The sequence below is a fragment of the Anopheles arabiensis genome, chromosome 2, assembly GCF_016920715.1.
Source record: "Anopheles arabiensis isolate DONGOLA chromosome 2, AaraD3, whole genome shotgun sequence".
In the NCBI taxonomy this organism is placed as follows: domain Eukaryota; kingdom Metazoa; phylum Arthropoda; class Insecta; order Diptera; family Culicidae; genus Anopheles; species Anopheles arabiensis.
Genome location: NC_053517.1, coordinates 36,521,974 through 36,541,310, shown reverse-complemented (window position 1 = coordinate 36,541,310; position 19,337 = coordinate 36,521,974). Strand labels below are relative to the sequence as shown.

Below are 19,337 nucleotides of genomic sequence, written 5' to 3'. Positions count from 1 at the left end.
CATTTCCATACATTTGGTAAAATATTGCCAAGCCGTTAGAGGAATATTGCCAACATTCTGCGGGTGCGTGCAACCATGTCAAGGAATTTGTCCACCGAATAGTGGAATATTGCAGGTTGACTGTTTGCATTTTTGTAGAATTTTGCATTTTTGTGTGTTTTTTTTGTAATATTCCAGTTTCAATTAAAAAAAAATCAATTAAAACTGTATGGTTCGTAGGGCGGTTCCATGGTACACTAGTCAACTCGAACGACTCAATAACATGCCCGTCATGGGTTCAAGCCTAGAATAGACCGTGCCCCCGCAGCAAGGATTGACTAAGTCTCGAAAGCCTATTTAGACCGGCATGTCCGCGTAGGACGTTACGCCAAATAGAAGAAGAAGAAGAAGGTTCGTAGTCCTGGAAATTAAATATTATTAATAAAAAGTCTTAGTCAGGGCTTCAGGCTACCTAAAAATGCAATAAATCTGATCATGGTAGAGATATGGCAAAGATACAATTACGAAATGTTTTATTCCATTCGCTACCAGTCTGAACCACCTTTGCAAAAAGCGTTTGCTTGTACCTGCAATATTGTATGTATTTTCTCTCGTCAATATCAGTTCACCACTATTGTCGGTTGTTCACCGTAGCCGACATTAGCACTGACTCAACGCGCTCATTATTGCTGTATGTGTTATCAATTTTGTACGACTACTGGAAGCGGCCATGGCCATACACAGCGGAAAAGCTCAACTGAGCCCCAAATTCATACCGTACACCGTATTAAAAACCTCGGGCACAGTGTGTCGCCCATTTGCCGTTTGGTGCTGCCGGGCGGTGCAGCAAGCATTCCGCTGTACACGTACTACCAGCCAATTGAATATTTCATTTCACACCGGGGCAGCTCGATCCGATCGACCGATGGAAGGGGAAAAAAAGGTTTTCCCGCACGCCAAAACGAATCCCGCTCCCGAATGGGGATGGCCCCCTACCCGAGTGTCCCGTCTCCGCGAAGTGCGGATGATGGAAAGCGCCAAACGCGAAACATGCCGCGGCGCGATTGGGAACCATTGTTGCCGCTGGAAACGATTTTGCATTGAATTTGCATAAAACATTCCTTTCGGAAATCGGGCCTTACCGAATCGACTCGGCTAGCGGTTTGTTCCCTATCTTGCATCTACCTAAAGTCCCTATCACTCTCTCTCTCTCGCGCGTTCCATTTTTAGCGCGCTTTTTTGCTCTTTATGGTGAAATCGTCTTACCTTCCGAGGCGAGAGCTGCTGCTGCTGCTGCTAGCTATACATGTGGAAATCGCATAATCGGTTTCCGATTTCGCGGAACATCCCACAGAGTTTCCTGACGCTATTCGCTATCGTTACAAAACCAGTCTGCCACCACAATATCGTTGCTAAAAGCAAACCAACAAAGAAAAAAGGGAAAAAACGGAAATTTTCCACCATCCAGATGGAGGACTAACGAATCAGGTACCATTTAGGAGAAATTGATTTGACATCTACAAGCACTCTCGAGCATCATATGCTTTTTTTTCTATTGGTGTGAACTAGCTTAGCTGTGCATTCGCTTTGCTTTTTGTGCTAAATGTTCATCACAAACACACTGCTCGCATCGAAAGGCTATACAGTGTGTGACCGTTATATGAAATGCTGTGTGTTACAGCATGGTGTCGGTACATTGTTCTAAAAACAAAACGAACAAACAAATTCGGCGAATATTATAGTCCATCCTAGCCTGTGATACGAGATTGATAGTGCACGTGTTGGGGTATACTTTGTGAAAAATTTAAACTTCCAAGAAGGTACAGGATTTAGTCAACGTTGAACGGATGATTGATTGATTAACGGCTGCTGCCAAGTTTCGAGTGAAACAATCGATCGACGAAAACCCCCAAAATCATCAAAAGTCAAATCTTGTATTTCCATGAAATCGAACCACTGGTCTGAATGCTGTTCCCTCCTCCAAACGTGTGCGCAAGCATTGCAAACCGTACTGGCAAAACGCAGACACACACACACACACACACCATCGCGCTGTGTGACGTCCAGCGCAAAGAACGGCAAAGGCAAAACCGTGATCTTTTCCCAACTTTCATGTGCAACTTCTTCTCCGAAAAGGGGCAAAGTTTTGCCGTGCACGTTCGCGCTCATTGCTGGTAAAGCCCACGAGTGCCATATACCGAAAGGGCTGCCAGTCTCTTCCGGACTACTTCCGGCTTCCCCACACACACACACACACACACTTGACGCTCACCGTCGTCCTCGTCCGCTGGTGCTGGGTGGCAAGAATTTTCCCGACAGGGCTTAAAACAAAGGCTAAAATTAAGACCCATTTTGCCCGCAACACAACCTCACCGCGACCAACAGCGCTCTGCCGATGACGTCTTGCCACGGGCGGAACTCCCATCGTTTCGAGATCCTCCCTAACGAACGTGGTGGGGCGATTCTGCTCCACAGTGGTAAAAATAAAAGCCGAAACGAAAGAAGACGTTTGGGAGCGTCGTCACGGCATCACGATTTTTCCCTTTTCGCAAAGCTTCAAGCAAAAGTTGACGCAGGAGCGCAAAAGCTCCGCCACCGCCCACCACCGAAATGGCGATTTAATGCAAAGCAAGTCTTGCTCGTCGAACTTGCGGAAGCCCCAAACTCTACAGTGGCCGTGGGGTAGTGGAAAAAAGAGAAAGCAAAGGCTACACGGGTGAAGAGAGCAAAAAAAGGGTCAAACGTGAGATCTGCTTGCCCCATGGCTGGTACTGTACTGTGGTGCGTGTGGTGCTGACCGAAATAACAAAAAAAGCGATGTAACGAAATCGACACTTGTGGGGTAACTGAGCGGCTGTGTCTGAGAGGAATAGGCCGAATGAAATATTCAAAGTTTGATTTCTCGTGCTCTCATTTGTTTGCCCCCTTCATTACACCGCGCTGCTGCTGCTGCTGCTCTCCCCCCTCGCCAGTCCGGTGTTGGTGAATGAAGACATCTTCAAACGGAAACCGACATTCCATTTTCCACGGTGACGAGTGAATCGGGACCGTACAGCAACCCGTGACTATTTGAGGCACTGTGACCCCGTTACCTTACAAAACCCTCCGCCCCGAATGGTGCTTACCTATACTCGATCACAAGCGATGAGGTTCTTGGCGAGAGAAGAACACTCCGTCCCTTACTTGGGGCTTGCGCTCGCCCCTTTTCCCAAAACCATCGGTACGGTACCATTCGTCGGTTTTGCATTCCTTACCTTCCAGCCGCGTAGGCTCGGAAGCCATCATACCAAACCGCCGGTGAGGGTCGGAACCGCAACCGCACAGGAACCGGAAGCTGGTGCCGGCTGCATAACCTCCAAAAACCCTCCGTCCGAGCACTAGCATCGCACAAACATCGGACGCGTCCACATTACGTGGCGGCACTTTGCCAGCAGAGAGGCGTAGCAGTGCAAATTGGGATTTAAAAATTCATTTCCCTCGGATGCAAATGGATGGAGCAGGGCAAAAGGGGGTTGACTTGTCTATTTCATTTGTTTGCTCTTGTTCCGTGTTCCCACTTCGACTTCCATTTCCAAATTCAAGTCGATTTCCAGAGCGCCCAAGCACTTCCGGACTCCAAAAGGCAACTGCATTCAGGGTGTTTTTTTTTCTTCTTCTAATTCCAGCTTCTATGCCTACATTTCAACACATCCAATTGAATACACACACACACACCTAGATGTAAAAGCCCAGGTGCTAAGCACTCACCTGTCGCGAAGTGATAAATGCTATATTGACACTAAACGGTAGGCTGAGAGCGGCGTAAGAGCCCCGTTGCCCCTTCCGAGAAGCAAGCACAAGGGATGGAAAAATCGTTTTGCATAGGGACTATTTAAATCATTCAAATGGTGGCAAACGCTGGAATGGAAATGTGGGATACGGTACTCCGTCGCCAAGGGAAATGGGTTATTTTCGTGATGATAAATGTTGCTTCCATTTGTTTTCTCGGTCTCGGTAGCATGCAGAAGAAGAAGATATGACATTTAGCCATTTTTTTAGTGTGTGTACTGCCTTTGTGCGTGTGTGTGCATTTTTGCCCTGTATTATCAGCTTTTTAACACGAATGCTATCGGTGCTGGGGAGGGGGGGGGGGAATGCTACTTATGCTATAACTCCATCACCTTCACAGCGAGCGATACTTTCGGGGTGGATATATGCAAAGTGTTGCTGAGCAAAGCATTTCTGTTACCAACGTAAACGGTTGGAGCTAGAACATCCCGTAGCAGTGTTTGCAGCATGCTAAAATAGGACACGGCAAAGTGGGAAGAAACACAAAAATATAGTATGTATAGCAGAACACGATTGCTCGATAGTTGAAAGTGTTTAGCAGGGAAGAAGAGAGAGAGAGAGAGAAAAAGCGAATAACTTCCCGTCGACCTGCATTCTAACGACCTCAGAGCGCAGCAAAAATGACACCGGCGGAATGCTGCAGACACCCACACACACCGGGGCACCCAGTGAGGTGAAGTGTACTCGAGACGGCTTCATTTTTATTTCGGCAAACTTGCAAACCCTGCAACCATTGGGTACAGGAAATGGTTATGGCGCTTTTCGAAGGCGAAGGAAAGAATCGTTCGAGTGCATCGGGTGCGATAAGCCAATCGTCGCCATCGTCGTCGTCCGCCCCGACGTGCACGCGGTTGTTGTTGCAGCACACACTGCAGTGCTCATTTTATTGCAGAAATGGAAGCGAGATGGGGTGGGATATTCCTAGCAACTCGTTAGTTTGTCTCTCCTTTTGACGTACGAGCAAGAGATATAGTATAAGTACGATTTAAATTGTTTATAACACAGCGCTTTCGAACCATCAGTACATTGCAACCAGTCAGGCTGCAATTAATAATGCTTATTATTTGCACTATCCCGCGCGATACGAAACAACCAATTTCATTTTCCATGAAATCGTTACGAGTTGTTTACGCGAGTCATGCGTATATACAAAAAGCGTGAAAAATAGTGGAAGAAAAAACAGACAAACCCATATCCTCAGTTGCCGAACTCGAAGCTTTCTCGACAATGTGCCGTCACAGTTGGAGCAGCGGGGGTAAGAAAAACAACAAAACGCAAATACGATTTCGAATACGACATTCCGACTGGGGCGGATGCTGGAACCGCAACCATAGCGCCACACACATACCAGCAGTCGGGCGGAAACATAAACAAGAAAACGGGGAAATAAAAATGGACGACGTTACGACGGGATGCGCGCGATGTTCTGTGCCGGTAGCAGCCCGACAGGCGCCAGGCGATGGTTTTTCCCAAGTTTTTTATCTGTCTGGCCATTTCAGGCTTCTACCGTTTCAGTTGGTTCTTTCGGGTTTCCTTTCCCTTTTCCTATCCGGGCTACGGTATGGATGCTGTACGCTGACTCGGCAACAACCGCAGCCAACGATCGGGAGGGAACCGATTGAAGTGCTAAATATTATGTAAGCTTTTCCTTCTTTTATTTTGCTAGATGCGTGCTCCCAGACACTAAGTGTGTGGATGTAAATGATGTTTGCTACATGCACGACTACTCTCTGCCGGAGGTTGGTCATTTTGGAGTACACCGTGAGGATTGTCTTTTGCTATGCGTACTTGTTGATAACGTTGATACGGAGAATGGAAAACAGAAACAAAAATATGGCTAAGGTATTGCTTTTAAATAATTTTTAGAGTTTGTATGAAAAAAAAAAGTTTATTACAATCGATGTAAGGGCAATGGGGCATGTATGGTGAATTATAAAGGCAAGTGTCAAACATATCGGGCTAGTAGTGCAACAAAGTGACAGCGTATGAAGTTACAATCCAAAAAGCAACCATGTGGAAAAAATGAGTCCTCTCTGAAACACGCTTGAACACGGAATTTCTGGGAAAGCTGAAAACTGATTGCTAGACCTGGCTAGAGCTTTCCTTCAAATTGTTTTTTTTTCTGTTATCGAATCATAATAGTGACACATGTTCATGGCAAAAATTGCTTTTTTGCCTTTTAACGTTTACATTTGCACCATAAATTGAAAATGCCAAATTCAGGCTACTTACCGGAGGAGCTGATTACGGTTTTTTTTTCATAGAGTTGTGTTTGATTTTCGATCATATTTTACAATTTAAGTCAGTACATCTCGATTAAAAAAAAACTTATAAGCTTTTAGTACACAAATAACACAACATAGTATAAGTAGCATAAATAATAAAGGATTTAACTTTAGTAAAAGCCTCGTATGGACCGTCCCTCCGTAGCAAGGACCTCCTAACCATCCGCGAGCGACTTAACAAGTCTCGAAAGCCTGTATAGGCCGGTATGTGCGTAGATCGTAACGCAAAATAGAAGAAGAATAAAAGCTAATCCCGCAGGCATTACATTCCATCCTCGTGTTTGTCAGTGTAACAAGTCATTATAGTGAGCTTATTGAATTTGAATAACTGTATAAATGCTAAGAAAGGGGATGAAACGTTCTACAATTTGAAATGTATTTGCGCAACAACTGGCAAACTTAGGTAGAAATTTGATCTTCAAACATGTTCTGAAATGGGCTCAATATGATATATAAAAATGATGATATGTTATGGGAATTGTTCATCAAAAGCATTGAACGACCATTGATTTTGCTTACAATAACATTCATTGGTAAACCAAACGAAAATTGGGTAGACAAATTAGGGCATTGCACGAGTATATATGTTTTAAACAAGTTTACCCATTATTGGCAAACGCAAATGAGTCTCCCAAATAAACCAATGTAAATGGTTTAAATGAGAAAATTATCTTGCTATTAGTGTGTCCTTAGATTCATCCTTTTTGTATAAGTCCGCTTTTTAGATAGCACTTCTTCTGCTTGGAAGATCCTCCAGAAAGACGCGAACAGTAATGGCAACCCAACAAACAATTACCCCTTTTTCCGTGTGCAATCATAGTTTAGGACCCCAGAAACAGAGCATAACAATTCAGAATTATTGCAAACCCCCATTCTAATAAAGAAAGCAGCCGCAAATAGGCACCAATGCGGCGCTTGCATGTACACGCAAACCGTATCATCCCAACGCTACCACAACCCACACACACACTGCAACCGCCCGGGCCCAGAATACGCTGATCAGAGTAAGGACAAAACAAACCCAAAAGTCCGACCGCACTTGTGATGTTTAATTCGGTACGTAGGCAAATCCTTTCATCCCATTAGAGAGCCTTTTCTCTACCAGCCGGACAACCGCACACGCACAGTAGCCGTCACATCGTGTTCAAGCTGATAGGAAACTTTGCCTACTGTCTAATTGCTTACCATGGAGACGCATAGTGATGTGCTCTCTGGAGCGCACCCGCAACTCCGATCCGACTCCGACTATTGTTAGTCCGATTCCGACTCTGGCAAAATGGAAACTACTAGTTTCGTCTGGAGTCGTTCGTAGTCGTCTGGGTCGGAATCGTTTGGAGTCGTTCGTAGTCGTCTGGGTCGGCGTCGTTCGGAGTCGTTCGTAGTCGTCTGGGTCGGAGTCGTTCCGAGTTGTCCGGAGTCGTCTGGAGTCATTCAGAGTCGGAGTCATTCGGAGTTGGAATTGTCCGGAGTTGTCCGGAGTAGACCGGACTCGGAGTCATTCAGAGTCGTCTAGAGTCTATTTGAGTCCACCAGAATCGGAGTCTGTCGGAGTCAACTGGAGCCATCCGTTGCAATGCGCTTGTGATCAGGCATTTAATTTCGTGTGTTTTTTTGTCTTTCACTTTATGCGTACATTTTGTATACAGGCCATTGGTTTAAAGGCCGATTCCGGCCGAACCCAGACGACTCCGTCCCCGGATGACTCTGGGCGACTCCGGATGACTTCGAACGGCTTCGGACGACGCCGGACGACTTCTGACAGCTCTGAATTACTCTGACCCCGGAGGACTCCGGACTACTCCGACTCCGGGCAAGTTCGGGCGACTCCGACTCTGGGCGACTCCGGGCGACTCCGGATGACTCCGACTTCGGGCGATTTCGGACGACTCCGGGCGACTCTGAAGGATTCCGGGCGATTCCGGACGGTTCCAAACGAATTCAAACGACTACCAATAATGCTGAGTAGGTCCACCATCCGGAGTCAGTTTCGAAATTATAGGAGTCGGGTCAGAGTCAACTCCGGATTTTTGTCAACTTTACCCATCACTAAATAGAGAGAGCGTATATATGTGAGGGAGATAAAGCGTATGTGTGTGTGGGACAACGAGAGCACGCGCAAATTGATCCATTCACCTACCCAACATAATCCTACCCGGGTGCCGTTTGTTTTAGTTTAACGGAGTTAAGGGTACGTTAGTATCTTCGTGCCGGAGTCTGTGCTTTCGAAAACTATACCACCATCCCAAACATACACAACCACGCTACCACACACATCGCATTGCCGGGCGCCTTAATTTCCCGAAGGATAAAAACGTCCAAACCAATAGGCTACAAACCGTTTACTCCGTCCCGTTTAGCCATTCCCTTCCCCGTCCAGCTAGTTAAGGAATCAGAGGCGGAAAAGTGAAATTAATCTGTCGAACCGTTCAATTTCGACCCCGTCCTCCACCACACGCTTGTATCGGGCGTTGTTTGTTGTGGAGGCCACAGCCTGCTCAAGACGTTTTCCTCTGCATGGTGCGGTGTATGCTTTAGAGAAACAGTGAACGCGAGTGCGAGAGAACTTATTTTCCATTTTGTTGGTCGGAGCAGGCTATGGCGGTGCTAACAGTGTGGCACGGGTGGTACGGGTTCGTCATTCCGTCCGCGTACCAGTACAGTCAAAATGCTGCCACTAAGCCTAACGCTATCAAGAGGAACAAAAACCAAGAGCACGATTTCCATTGGAGATATTGGAAAGGAAGCAGCAGAAAGAAGAAACAAAAAAAAAAACGGTATGTAGATCTACACGCTTCCGAGCGATTTCACAAACCGGGCATTTCCCATCTCGCATTGGCGCCGAGAGCTTAGTTTCCTGCCTTGCGAATCGGCACGGCAAACAATCAATTTCCGACCGATTCGAATCGTCGATAAAATGCGACCATGGCTCGATGGCGTAGCAGTTTGAGCAGTTCGGGTGAAATTTTGAAATTCGGGGTGGCCGCGTGTTGCGGCTTACACGTTCGACGGCGCCTTCAAGCCACGGTGGATCAAAAAGCGTAAACCGTTGCGAAGATGGGAGACTGGTAGTCGTCCCTGGCAGGCAGGCAACGGAGGAGGAGGTGACTCCGAAAGACTCGCAGCTTAGCGCAGCATAATCCATTTCCATTTAACGTTTTCCGTCGTGTTGGATTGAATTTTCACAACCACTTTCCGCCCCATTCTCCCGCCCCCATCGGTTCTGCGGTGGCCTTGCTGCGGGAAATTCGTTTTTCCATTTTGATTTACACAGCCCCGGGGGGTTCGATCGGCTCAATCGATGGTTTTGTACCCAAACGAGCTTTCGTTCGTTCCGTGAATGTTACATCCCTTTCGTAATTTAACTTGTGCTTGTGCTGTTTCCCTTAGGGTAAGCATTACGGACGATCGTTTGCTACGAGTGATGTCTTCACTTGCCCACTACTTGCGTTACGATAGTGTATCAGCTGACGTGTGATGATGACACCATCGTATGTATATAGTGTGGAATCAACGCCCCTAGCAGCACCACCCCATGTTTGCGAAGAGCGAACAGCCACCAAATGCAGGCAGCAAGCGTCCGTCATGATGCAGTGAAAACGGCAGATCAAATGCTCATTATCGTGTGCATCTTCCGGTTTCGGGCTTGTCGTTAGGCGTCCCGGAACCATTGTGAATAGGGCAGCATCGCCGGAAGTACATCGTTTCAACGGCAACAGTGGCGCAGCAGCAGCTCGACAGCGGCTTGACAGGTTGGATCGTCTTGTGTGAATACGGACGAATAATAATCCTCGGGTGCTCGCCGCCGGGTCGCAGGGTGTGAGTTTACTGCACTATAACGACCAGCTTATGACATGCTAATTAATTTCAATGGTTTGCCATCGCTTCCACGTCCATCGCTCCGTTGCCAACCGTCTGGCCCCCGGTGCCCAAGAGCATATTGTGCGCGAGCAAGCTTTCGGTTCCTTTCTCCGGGGAAACTGCAAGAAAACGACCAGGGGGGGGCAAAGTAGTCGCAGCAGCAAGTAGGAGTTGAACTCGCTTTTACCACGAAAAGTTTTCAATCGCTCGGTGCGTTAAGTGGACGTGTGTCTGGTCGTTTTGTCCGCGTGGCTCATCTTATTAGCTCCAGTCGCAACCAGCCCCACCAGACCCGGGAAGCTTTCGTAACACCTTCACCGCACCACACGGAAAGGGAAGAACGGCCCTGTACCACCACCAAGTGCTTCGCAGTATCGGACCAGAGGCCAGAAGCCATCTGGAAACATATTTGTCGCGTAACTTAATTAAACCATTTGTACGCCTTTTGTGTGGGGCTGGGTGTATGTGTGTGTGTGTGTGTACGGGACCGTGTTCCGGTTCGATAGTGAGGCGGGCAGATTGTGCATGTACACGGTACACACATGTCCGTGCACACACCCGGCACCTCTGCACGGTTCAGCGAAGCGTAACGGACAACGCGCGGCTGGGGATTGGGACGCGTAACAGGGCAACCGAAACGTGCGATTTCGCTTTTTTGTTGTTTTGTTTCTTGTTGCTGCCAGTGGTAAAATGGGCTTCTCGAGCATTCGTGGCAGAGAGTGTGGTTAGTGTGCACGGTAATTGAGATAACCCCGTAATCTTTGTCCTCCGATGCGTGGTGATCCTGTTGCACAAATCCAACTCGCTCTCTTACTGGACCAACGGGTCGTAGAAGTGGGCTTCGGCCATGGCAGGGACCTAGTCTTTAAGCTCGAAATACGATACCATCCATGTATAGTTTGGAAGCAGTGTGACTTTAATAGGGGTAGGAGAATAATGTTTGCTCTGCTTATTACAGCACAACATCCTTCCCGGAATCCCGTGTGTTTGCTCGTCACTACCGACGGTAAAAGTTTCGTATTTCATACCTGAAATTTCATCAACTGCGAAAGTGCTCATGCTGCGTTAAGTTTTGAGCTAAAATTTAAATTCCGCTCCATCTAGACCAGCAATTCCAGGCCGCGTATTTTCAGCAGCTCTGTTGGGGCACTGGGCGCCTCCATTGATTATGTAAATAAATGCATAATAATCGGAGCCCTGCGCGTGCAATGTGCTATTCGCCGGGGAATTGCGAACCGCCAGTAGGGGTATCGCGTTAATCGAACTAAATTGTCTTGTCAAAATGATGCGCGGTTCAATTAGTGACTAACTTTAAATCGAATTACCATGTTTGCATGTTGCTGCTGCGCCGTACACAAAAGTGGTCAATAATTGTCACTCGAGACAATTTGATTTGGATTTTAATTTTTAATCATTGCTGGCCGTGTTTATCGGTTCCTATAATGACTCATTTTAAATTGCTTTAAAGTTGGTAACTACAACAAATTAAAAAAATCGTTATGAAAACGACTTACCTCATCGATGAACTCAAAGTCACCGTCGCCGTACTTGTTGTTGAGCAGCTTCTTCTTGGCATCGACCGCGTACGAGCCAATCGTGGCCAGCACGAGAAACACCGTAAAGGTAAACCACAGCTTATGCATCTTGCTTCGGATTGCTGCGACGCTGTACCGATACCGCCGTTGGCCCTGTTGCGGCAAAGAACCGGAGACCGTTGTACACTAACGAGCCTGACAAGTCACACGCACACACACACAAAAGCGCACCAATATACTCCCTTTTGCCTTTATGGTTTGATGCGGATGCACCAAAAACTCAACCCCTGTGTGGTATATGCAAACACTCCGGTCTGGCAGGTAGAATGACACGCTTCACAAACACGCTCCCGTCTACTAATGCGCACCGTGATGCACACGCCTGCTGAGATGAAGCAAGACCTGCAGCGCTTTCTTCCTTTACTCTCGCACACACACACACAACACACTCTGCTCCTTTGCTGTTTTCCACGCACACTTGGATCGGCTGAGCTATAAAGCACGCTCGCAAAGAAGCTCTCTTTTTCTAATCACGCTTGGTCTCTGTTTTGATGAAACGGCTATGCAATATTCACACACCGTAGTGTTCACCAACACACGATGGCCTGCGGAAGGAGCCGTGGATGAAAGTGGATGATTTATTAAAAAGGAAATGATTTACACCATACAGCACACTTACGCTTTCCACATACATACACACACACACACCAATTATAAGCGCACACAGACACACAAACGCGCGCGCGCTGCGTAATTGATCCGAAGAGCACTGTGGTGCTTCACAGACGCGCACAGTTACCGTCGACGTACACTTCCGATACGATGAAAAGCACGAGTACGATTGAAAAGTGTGCCACCGTCGGACCGACGGATTAACCCAACAGCTTTGCTGTCCTTCTTCGTTCAATAGGCCATGTAGGGTATGTAGCAACCACCATCCTCCGTGTGTCCCTGCCTCTCCCGTGCCAAACGGTTCGTTAGCAGTATGGGACGAGTTTGCGCACTTGGGGCAATTCCGACCAGACACGCTCCAGCATGACATTCCATGACACAAGGATTTCTAACACGCCAAGGATGAAGTGATGCTTAACGCTTCAAATTTTGGTCGAAACGCTTCAGTTTGTGTGTCATGAGTCATGCTGGCGACAGTTTAACTGTTAGTATTTTTAGGAAATAAGTTGAATGATTTTTTTAAAATAACTGATAAGGCATATGTATTACTAACTGGTGTACTTGCAATTGTGTTTCTGTTCCGAGGAAATTAGCTCACTTTTGCCACTTTTTCCATTTCAAAAATATTTCTCATGTGTCTGGACACTATCAGGCTGTATTTATTAGAGTACCAATACTAGAACGATTATTAACAAGATTTTGGGCCGTTCATTGACGAGATGAGCCTATTATCGTATTAGTAGTTGAATGCACTCATAAGTATACATATTCTGTTAATTGTTCTGTTAATCAATACAATTTTTGATTTACAAGAATCATCTCTTGAGTTACCAAAATGTAAGAAATCATATACATTTAGTTAAGAGAAGTAGTAGTACTTCATAATACCAGACTGAGCTTTTGTTCATTGCAAAAAAAGAACAGTTTTATTTGCTCGCTACTAATCTTAATCTGATAACTGCTCATGTGACCTACGGAACTTTCCCCCGTTATGGATTATTTTTCAATTCTTTATCCCAAACATAACCTTTATCTCATTCTGCTGCGTTCCATTATTCTACTATTATTATTTTTCATTTCCGGTATGTGTCTTTATCCTGCTCCTTTAAATGATTTTAATTAGTATTAGGACTTAAGTTTAAAACTTTAAAAACCACACTATACACTAATCAAAATAAATATAATGTATAAAAATTAGTTTAAATTTTTTTTATTGGACAAATAACAAGATAAAAAACACCGTGTCGCGTACAACTGATAGTTCTCAACCTTAAGAGCAAGAAGAAGAAAACCCAAAAACATCCACATATTGGATCCTTCAGTTAATTTCACTTTTATTAAATGCATCAACCTTTTCCGAACCGTATCGCTGCGAGCAAATGTTTTATCGTGTGCAGTTTACAATAAATAAATATAACACCTACCAAATTAACCGCGAGCTTTAGACTGCTGTACTGAAGAATAATTTTAATTAAAAAATCTCGCTAGCTTCCACTTTACGAAGGTATTAAAACAACATCTCCACCTACAATCGAATGTGTGCAGTTGTCTTCAACGCTCAAATCGTTCTCGATCGTTTACTTCAGCGTAATGTAGTGCCATTTGTCAACTGTGAATAGATGTAAAAACTTGTATCAACTTCTATTTCACTAAAACCCGCACATAGGAGATGCATATTTCTCATCATACAGCGTTAATTATGTTACAAGCAGCACGAAGCATGAAAGCATGCACACTTTATTGATACTTTAAACATAAACAACCACCATCAAGAACTATTATTTAACTAACATCTAGAGCACGTTCAGCATTGCCGGGCGAAAGCTAGCTACAACACACACCGGTTCTTACAGCTTTGAATAGCTGTTTTCCGACCCGAAGTGCCATTTGTGAACTATACCACAAAGCAAAAGAAGAGAAGAAAATGTGAAATAGAAAGAAAAAACAAAAAGAAACAAGTGTTAGCCAAATCTACAGATGTACTAAATGTGTGGCATGCGGAGAGATGCCGTTTCTGTGCTATTAACAATACTAATGCCTTGTGCGCTTCAACACTGCTGTACAGCTATCTTCACTCAGCTATTGGCTGCAAGTGTGCAAACACTACCATATAAACAGTAAAGGCTACTTACGTGCTTCACTGACGGGCTCGGGATTACCACCGGTCGCACTCTTGGCAAACACCTCATCTGCTGCATCATTAGCCACCAGATACGGCGAACCGTCGACGGTCGTGTTTAGGCTGCAATACAACAGTGTAATTTAAAAACATTGTTCACTACGTTACAAATTTGCTTACGCTGGGATTTCCCGCTTCCGCTTACCATGAGATGCCATTGTTGTCAACCTCCTTGTTAACCAGCTGCTGCCAAAACCGGTGCGTCTCAGCGACCGTCTTGGTGGCGAATGCGGCATCCTTCGCGTCGCCGTTGAACGCGAACTGATTCTCCGGCTTGCCGTCCGGGATCTTGTAGATCTTGAACCACTCGACCGAGGCGCGCAGCAGCCCGGGGAACACCGTCTCCACGTCGCCGATATCGTTCACCTGATCGGCCAGCGGGTCGTTCACGTTGATCGTGATAATCTTCCAGTCCGTTTCGCCCTCGTCGATCAGTGCGATCGTGCCGAGTATTTTCACCTGCAACACCTCGCCCCGCTTGGCAATGCGCGAGCCAATCTCGAGCACATCGATGGGATCGTTATCGCCCTTGCAGCCGGTGTCCGCGTCCAGGTGGTCCGGGTTCTCCCAGGTCTGCGGGAACGCACCGTAGTTCCAGATGTAGCCGTGGTGCGGGAAGCAGTTGGCGACGAACCGCAGCTTGCCCTTCTTCACGTCCTGCTTGATCGGGTTCAGGCCCTCGCCCAAGCTGATTTCCATCTTGGCGTTCGTCCAGCGGGGCACCTCCACCACCATGTTGTACACGGTTCGCTCATCGTTCGCGTACAGTGGAATGTCATGCAGAGGTGAAATGGACTGTCCGTTTTCGTTCTCTGCAAATAAAAAACAAAGGGAAAAAAACGCACACACAAACAGCATGATTACAAACGCAATTTAGAACACGAGTCGCGTGTACGTCCATCGTAAAGCAATTAAATTGTCTATCACTATCGACGTCGTCAAGAGATCCCTATCGAGATTCATTACTTAAGGAAACGCAGCGCCTGCTGCTGCAGCACGATAAGAGTTGAAAGTTCTAATCGCAACCAGATATCAAGCAAAGGGTTCCGTCGCCCCGCGGTCCAAGTTCACCAATCGATTCCTAGACAAGTCCGTGCGCTAGTCTCGCCGCCGTACCCGTTTCTAAACATCAGCCAATCCTCTCACTCACGCTTATCAGGCGATAAGGTAAAGCCGCCACACTCTACCCAGAAGGTCACGAACACTTCCGCGAATGTTAATTCTTGCCCACTGCGGTGAGCGGTGCGTCAAGTTCTCGGACGCCGATGTTAGGGTCAGCGGAGTTTCACGAACCGCCAAAAGCACGGGCCCGGGGCTATTTTTAGGTTATGCAATTTCACATCGTCTCTCCCGTATGTAGCGCAGGGTTCGGGTTGAACGCACATAAAAAATGCACCCACAACCCACATGCACTTAATTGACAAAATCGATTGTTTCCTCTCGACTCTACGATGGAAGTGAAAGTGCATGAGCGTGGTTCTGCTGGGTGCTACAATACTCACTGAAATAAACCCGGTAGTCGGTGGAGTTGGGAGCGCCACGTTCCGCAATCTGGTACTTGCTGGCCGTCATTTTATGCGTGGCTTTATTGCTGCTGGAAAATTCTCGCCCCGAAAGCTGCCCGACACGCGAAAGCGAAGCTGAAGGTAGCAATTTGCTGTCGCCAACACTGGAAAGATGACCGCCGCAAAAACGCTGCACGTCCGTTGCCGCAAAAAACGAAGAATGACAACGTGTTGACGTTGAGTTAGGAGGAAAGCTTTGCTGGTGCGAACGGGGTCGGATTGCGTCGGGGAATGTACCAGAAGGAAGGGCGCAGGCTCCGCGCCAAGCAATGCGGCGCCACCAACACACCGCCGGATGCATGTTTACCTCACCTTTTACTGCGCGAATGCACTTGCAAGAGCGCGGAACAGATTTACCACACTAGAAGGAGCAAATACGAACAAGAACAAAATACGGCACGTTGTAGCAAAATCAAGAAAATAGGTGATTATATCCGAAGGGCCGGCTGATTTCCATGAAGGAGTTGAGCGTATACATTTTAACGAAAGTTGTGTCAAAATTTCGTATTTTTAACGAAGATTTGATTTATACAGCACAGAGTTGAGTTCAAAATTAAATAACGGCTATCTGTTGTGAGTAGTTTTATTGAAAACGGAAAACCAAACACGAATTGGCTGCGTACTTTACTATCAGATGCGAAAGAAAACTCTCCAAATAATTACATAAATAGAAACGAAATTAAACTTAATTTGTTTTGGTAACTATACAATCAATCCTAGACTTTACAGCATTGTAAAAGCTGTGTCTTCGATTGAAATACTAATTCCCAATTCTTTAATCTAGGATTTCGTTTTTATTTGTATGTTTTTTGTTTAACAAAAGTAAGATCCTGCTGCTTTTTAAAAAACACAAGGAAGTAAAATGCCTCTCCGAACAACAAAAAATAATAGCCACCTGTAGCAGCGGCAATATTCCTTATTAATTTCAATTGTTTGTTATTTTCCATCGTCGAAGTGTTTTGCTTCTCGGCGCGTAATAATGCTAACCTTGCACTCCTGCTTAGTTCCTTGTAATAGTAGTAATAAATCTAGAGCCAAGCTAGTTTTTTTTGAAAATTTCGTCGCTTATGAAATCATGGTCATAGTCCACCCCCCTTACACCGCTTGTCTAGGAGCCAATCTTTTCAATTTCGTCCGAATTTTCCGCATCCAGCAGTTGAATCTTTTTCTGGAAATGGGCCTCAATCGTCCTACAGATTTCCATGCTGTGATCACTGTCGACAAGATTGATGGCGATACCGTTCTTGCCTGAAAAAAGGGAACGTGTCGAATGACGGAGCAGTGTTAGTGTTAGCTGCGTTGGTAATCCCTTCTTCCTAGTAAATCCTACCGAAGCGTCCCGTGCGACCGATTCGGTGCAGATAGGTTTCACAATCAGCCCGACCGCTCTGGTCCATCGGTAGATCAAAGTTCACCACAATCGTAACCTGCTCGACGTCGATTCCTGCGAAAAAATGAAGCGAGATAAACGATGATAACAGGTTCACGGGGAAAGTGACTATCCAGACTTTTCTGTTGCCTTGCACCGGTCGCTTACCTCTAGACAGCACGTTCGTGGTAATGAGTACTTTTTCCAGCCCAGCACGGAAGCGATCTAACACGGCCAGTCGTTGCTCGACGGTCAGTTCGCCGGACAGCACGGCCACCGAATGTCCATCCTGAGTCATTTTACCCGACAACCAGCCAGCGGTTTTTCGTGTCTAAAGCCAGAGAAAAGGGATATGATTAGAGTCGTTAGATACCTCTTCTGCTGCTTCACCCGCCTCTCCAACACGTACATGACAGAAAATGATCGCTTGGCCAACCGTTATCACACCATAGATGTTGGAAATGGCCTGATACTTTTCGTCCTGATTTTTGCACTTCACATAGTACTGCTTGATGTTATCGAGCGACTCCTGCTCGCGGGCCAGCCGTATAATGATGGGATTCGGCACAATGTACTCGGCGAACTCCATCACCTCCTTTTCGTATGTCGCGGAAAAGAACATCATCTGGCAGGACGACGACAGCTGCTTGTGAATCCGGATGCACTGATCCTGGTGACCCTGGGTGGCAATCATCACGTCCGCCTCGTCCAGCACGAACACGGAGATCTTGCGCAGATCGAACGCCCGGAACTTGATGCCCCAGTCCATCAGCTTGCCCGGCGTGCCGATGATGATGTGGTCGGTAATCTTCTTTCCCTTGGGCAATTCCTCCCCACGTACCGCAAACCGGAGCTTGATTTCCTTGCAGAACTTGGCCATCTTGGCCGCGACTTCGCCGGTCTGAATGGCCAGCTCGTACGTCGGCGAGAGGCAGATCACCTGCGGGTAGGGTTTGCGCGGATCGACGCGACTCAACATGGCCAGCACGAAGGCGGCCGTCTTACCCGTGCCCGACTGGCTTTGGGCGATCATGTTCTGTGGCGGATCGGCCAGCAGTGTCGGAAGGGCCGTCTCCTGGATCTTGGACGGTGCGTTGAATCCCATCGCGTACACACCCTGCAGCAGCTCCGGCTTAAGGTGCAGCGCCTCGAACGATTTGACCGAATGCAGCGGCGAGGATGGATCTTTACGCTGCACCTCGAGATCGAGCTTCGATTCGACCAAACCCTTGCGAATGATTTTCATCAGCAAACTGGCATCGGCCGGGCTGTGAATGAAACAAACGAAATGACATTAACATTTGCACGAGGCCACTATTATCCATCACCGAAGCTTACTTGACAGTTTCAATCTCCTCGGACCCGGCAACTGAGGGTGGCGAACCTGCTGAACCATTTACGGCCGGAGCGGCTGGTTCCGCTGCTTCCCCCGACGCTTCCGGATTGCTCTCCGAGCTTCCTTTGTCTTTGCCTATAGCGAGACTGTCCACCTGCATTCGTCGACGAGGAAAAACAACATTCATTAGTCAAATTGCGTCCCATCCGGGGTCAAACAACGCACACGTACCAGATTCGATATTTCCTGATCTTCCGTCTTCTGCACCCAGTTCGTAGCGGCAGCCGCAGCAGTGGCAGCGCTTGCATTGGTGCTCTCTGTGGCCGTGTCCGCCATCGTTGTGTTGTGCTAGGATGCTAGGCTTGAGATGCACACACACACACGTACGCACACAATTGCCCGGTGATGGAATTGCACACTGTACTGCAAACGTGGTTTTTGCGCAACGCTGTGTCCGCAAATGCCGTGTCACTAGGAACGGTGAGCCGGGGTGTTTTCTTTCGTGAATTTGTACTAGAAATGCACGAAGAAAAAACGTTCTGGCCACAAAGCAAAAGCGGAAAAGGTCCAGGAAGCCAAAGGCGTAGGAGCGAGCGTCATCCGGCGACGGCAAGAGGAATGTTTGACAGTTCGCAACCACCTTGCACAGGGTTCGTCGCCAGAAATTAGTGGAACCGTGTCAATATTTTGAAAACTTCTGTAAATCTATTTGATTTGTTAAAATGCTGTTA

At 46.9% G+C, this 19,337-nt stretch overlaps 3 protein-coding genes across 7 annotated transcripts in view; all 3 read right to left on the bottom strand.

Moving 5' to 3' along the window:
- LOC120908663 (proteoglycan Cow) overlaps positions 1-12,363 on the bottom strand; it is an 89,198-nt gene extending 76,835 nt beyond the window's left edge. The window contains 2 exon segments of the mRNA XM_040319888.1: positions 11,465-12,090; positions 12,194-12,363. Of these exon segments, the coding sequence (XP_040175822.1) occupies positions 11,465-11,593 (129 nt within the window). The 5' untranslated portion in view covers positions 11,594-12,090; positions 12,194-12,363.
- A 1,101-nt stretch (positions 12,364-13,464) lies between these two features.
- On the bottom strand, positions 13,465-16,367 carry LOC120893261 (inorganic pyrophosphatase). 5 transcript variants are annotated; one of them, XR_005738122.1, is made up of 5 exons: positions 15,839-16,207; positions 14,482-15,148; positions 14,290-14,399; positions 13,949-14,051; positions 13,465-13,766 (listed from the first exon to the last, which is right to left on the bottom strand). XR_005738122.1 is itself a non-coding variant. In XM_040295056.1 (5 exons), exons 2-5 carry the CDS (start codon positions 15,906-15,908, stop codon positions 14,005-14,007), a joined length of 894 nt encoding a protein of 297 aa, XP_040150990.1. In that variant the 5' UTR covers positions 15,909-16,031; positions 16,214-16,367; the 3' UTR covers positions 13,860-14,004. The 5 variants fall into 5 exon arrangements, 4 of the variants coding, with proteins under 4 accessions (XP_040150989.1, XP_040150990.1, XP_040150988.1 ...); XM_040295056.1 differs by lacking the exon at positions 13,465-13,766 and adding an exon at positions 16,214-16,367 and having other exon boundaries at positions 13,860-14,051; positions 15,839-16,031; XM_040295055.1 differs by lacking the exon at positions 13,949-14,051.
- Positions 16,368-16,675: 308 nt separating this feature from the next.
- On the bottom strand, positions 16,676-19,240 carry LOC120893260 (DEAD-box helicase Dbp80). The gene is made up of 6 exons (XM_040295053.1): positions 18,838-19,240; positions 18,609-18,760; positions 17,680-18,538; positions 17,439-17,601; positions 17,232-17,345; positions 16,676-17,149 (listed from the first exon to the last, which is right to left on the bottom strand). Exons 1-6 carry the CDS (start codon positions 18,940-18,942, stop codon positions 17,010-17,012), a joined length of 1,533 nt encoding a protein of 510 aa, XP_040150987.1. The 5' UTR covers positions 18,943-19,240; the 3' UTR covers positions 16,676-17,009.
- Between the last annotated feature and the right edge of the window lie 97 nt (positions 19,241-19,337).

Bases quoted from the DNA above. Each gene is read 5' to 3' on its own strand.
- LOC120893261 (XM_040295054.1), bottom strand. From the start codon at position 16,202: ATGCATCCGGCGGTGTGTTGGTGGCGCCGCATTGCTTGGCGCGGAGCC. The intron at 14,400-14,481 runs GTAAGCGGAAGC...GTTGTATTGCAG, and splicing joins GACAACAATGGCATCTCATG to CCTAAACACGACCGTCGACG. The intron at 14,052-14,289 runs GTAAGTAGCCTT...TTTGTGGTATAG, and splicing joins CGAGCCCGTCAGTGAAGCAC to TTCACAAATGGCACTTCGGG.
- LOC120893260 (XM_040295053.1), bottom strand. From the start codon at position 18,942: ATGGCGGACACGGCCACAGAGAGCACCAATGCAAGCGCTGCCACTGCT. The intron at 18,761-18,837 runs GTACGTGTGCGT...CGACGAATGCAG, and splicing joins ATCAGGAAATATCGAATCTG to GTGGACAGTCTCGCTATAGG. The intron at 17,150-17,231 runs GTAGGATTTACT...CCCTTTTTTCAG, and splicing joins CGGTCGCACGGGACGCTTCG to GCAAGAACGGTATCGCCATC.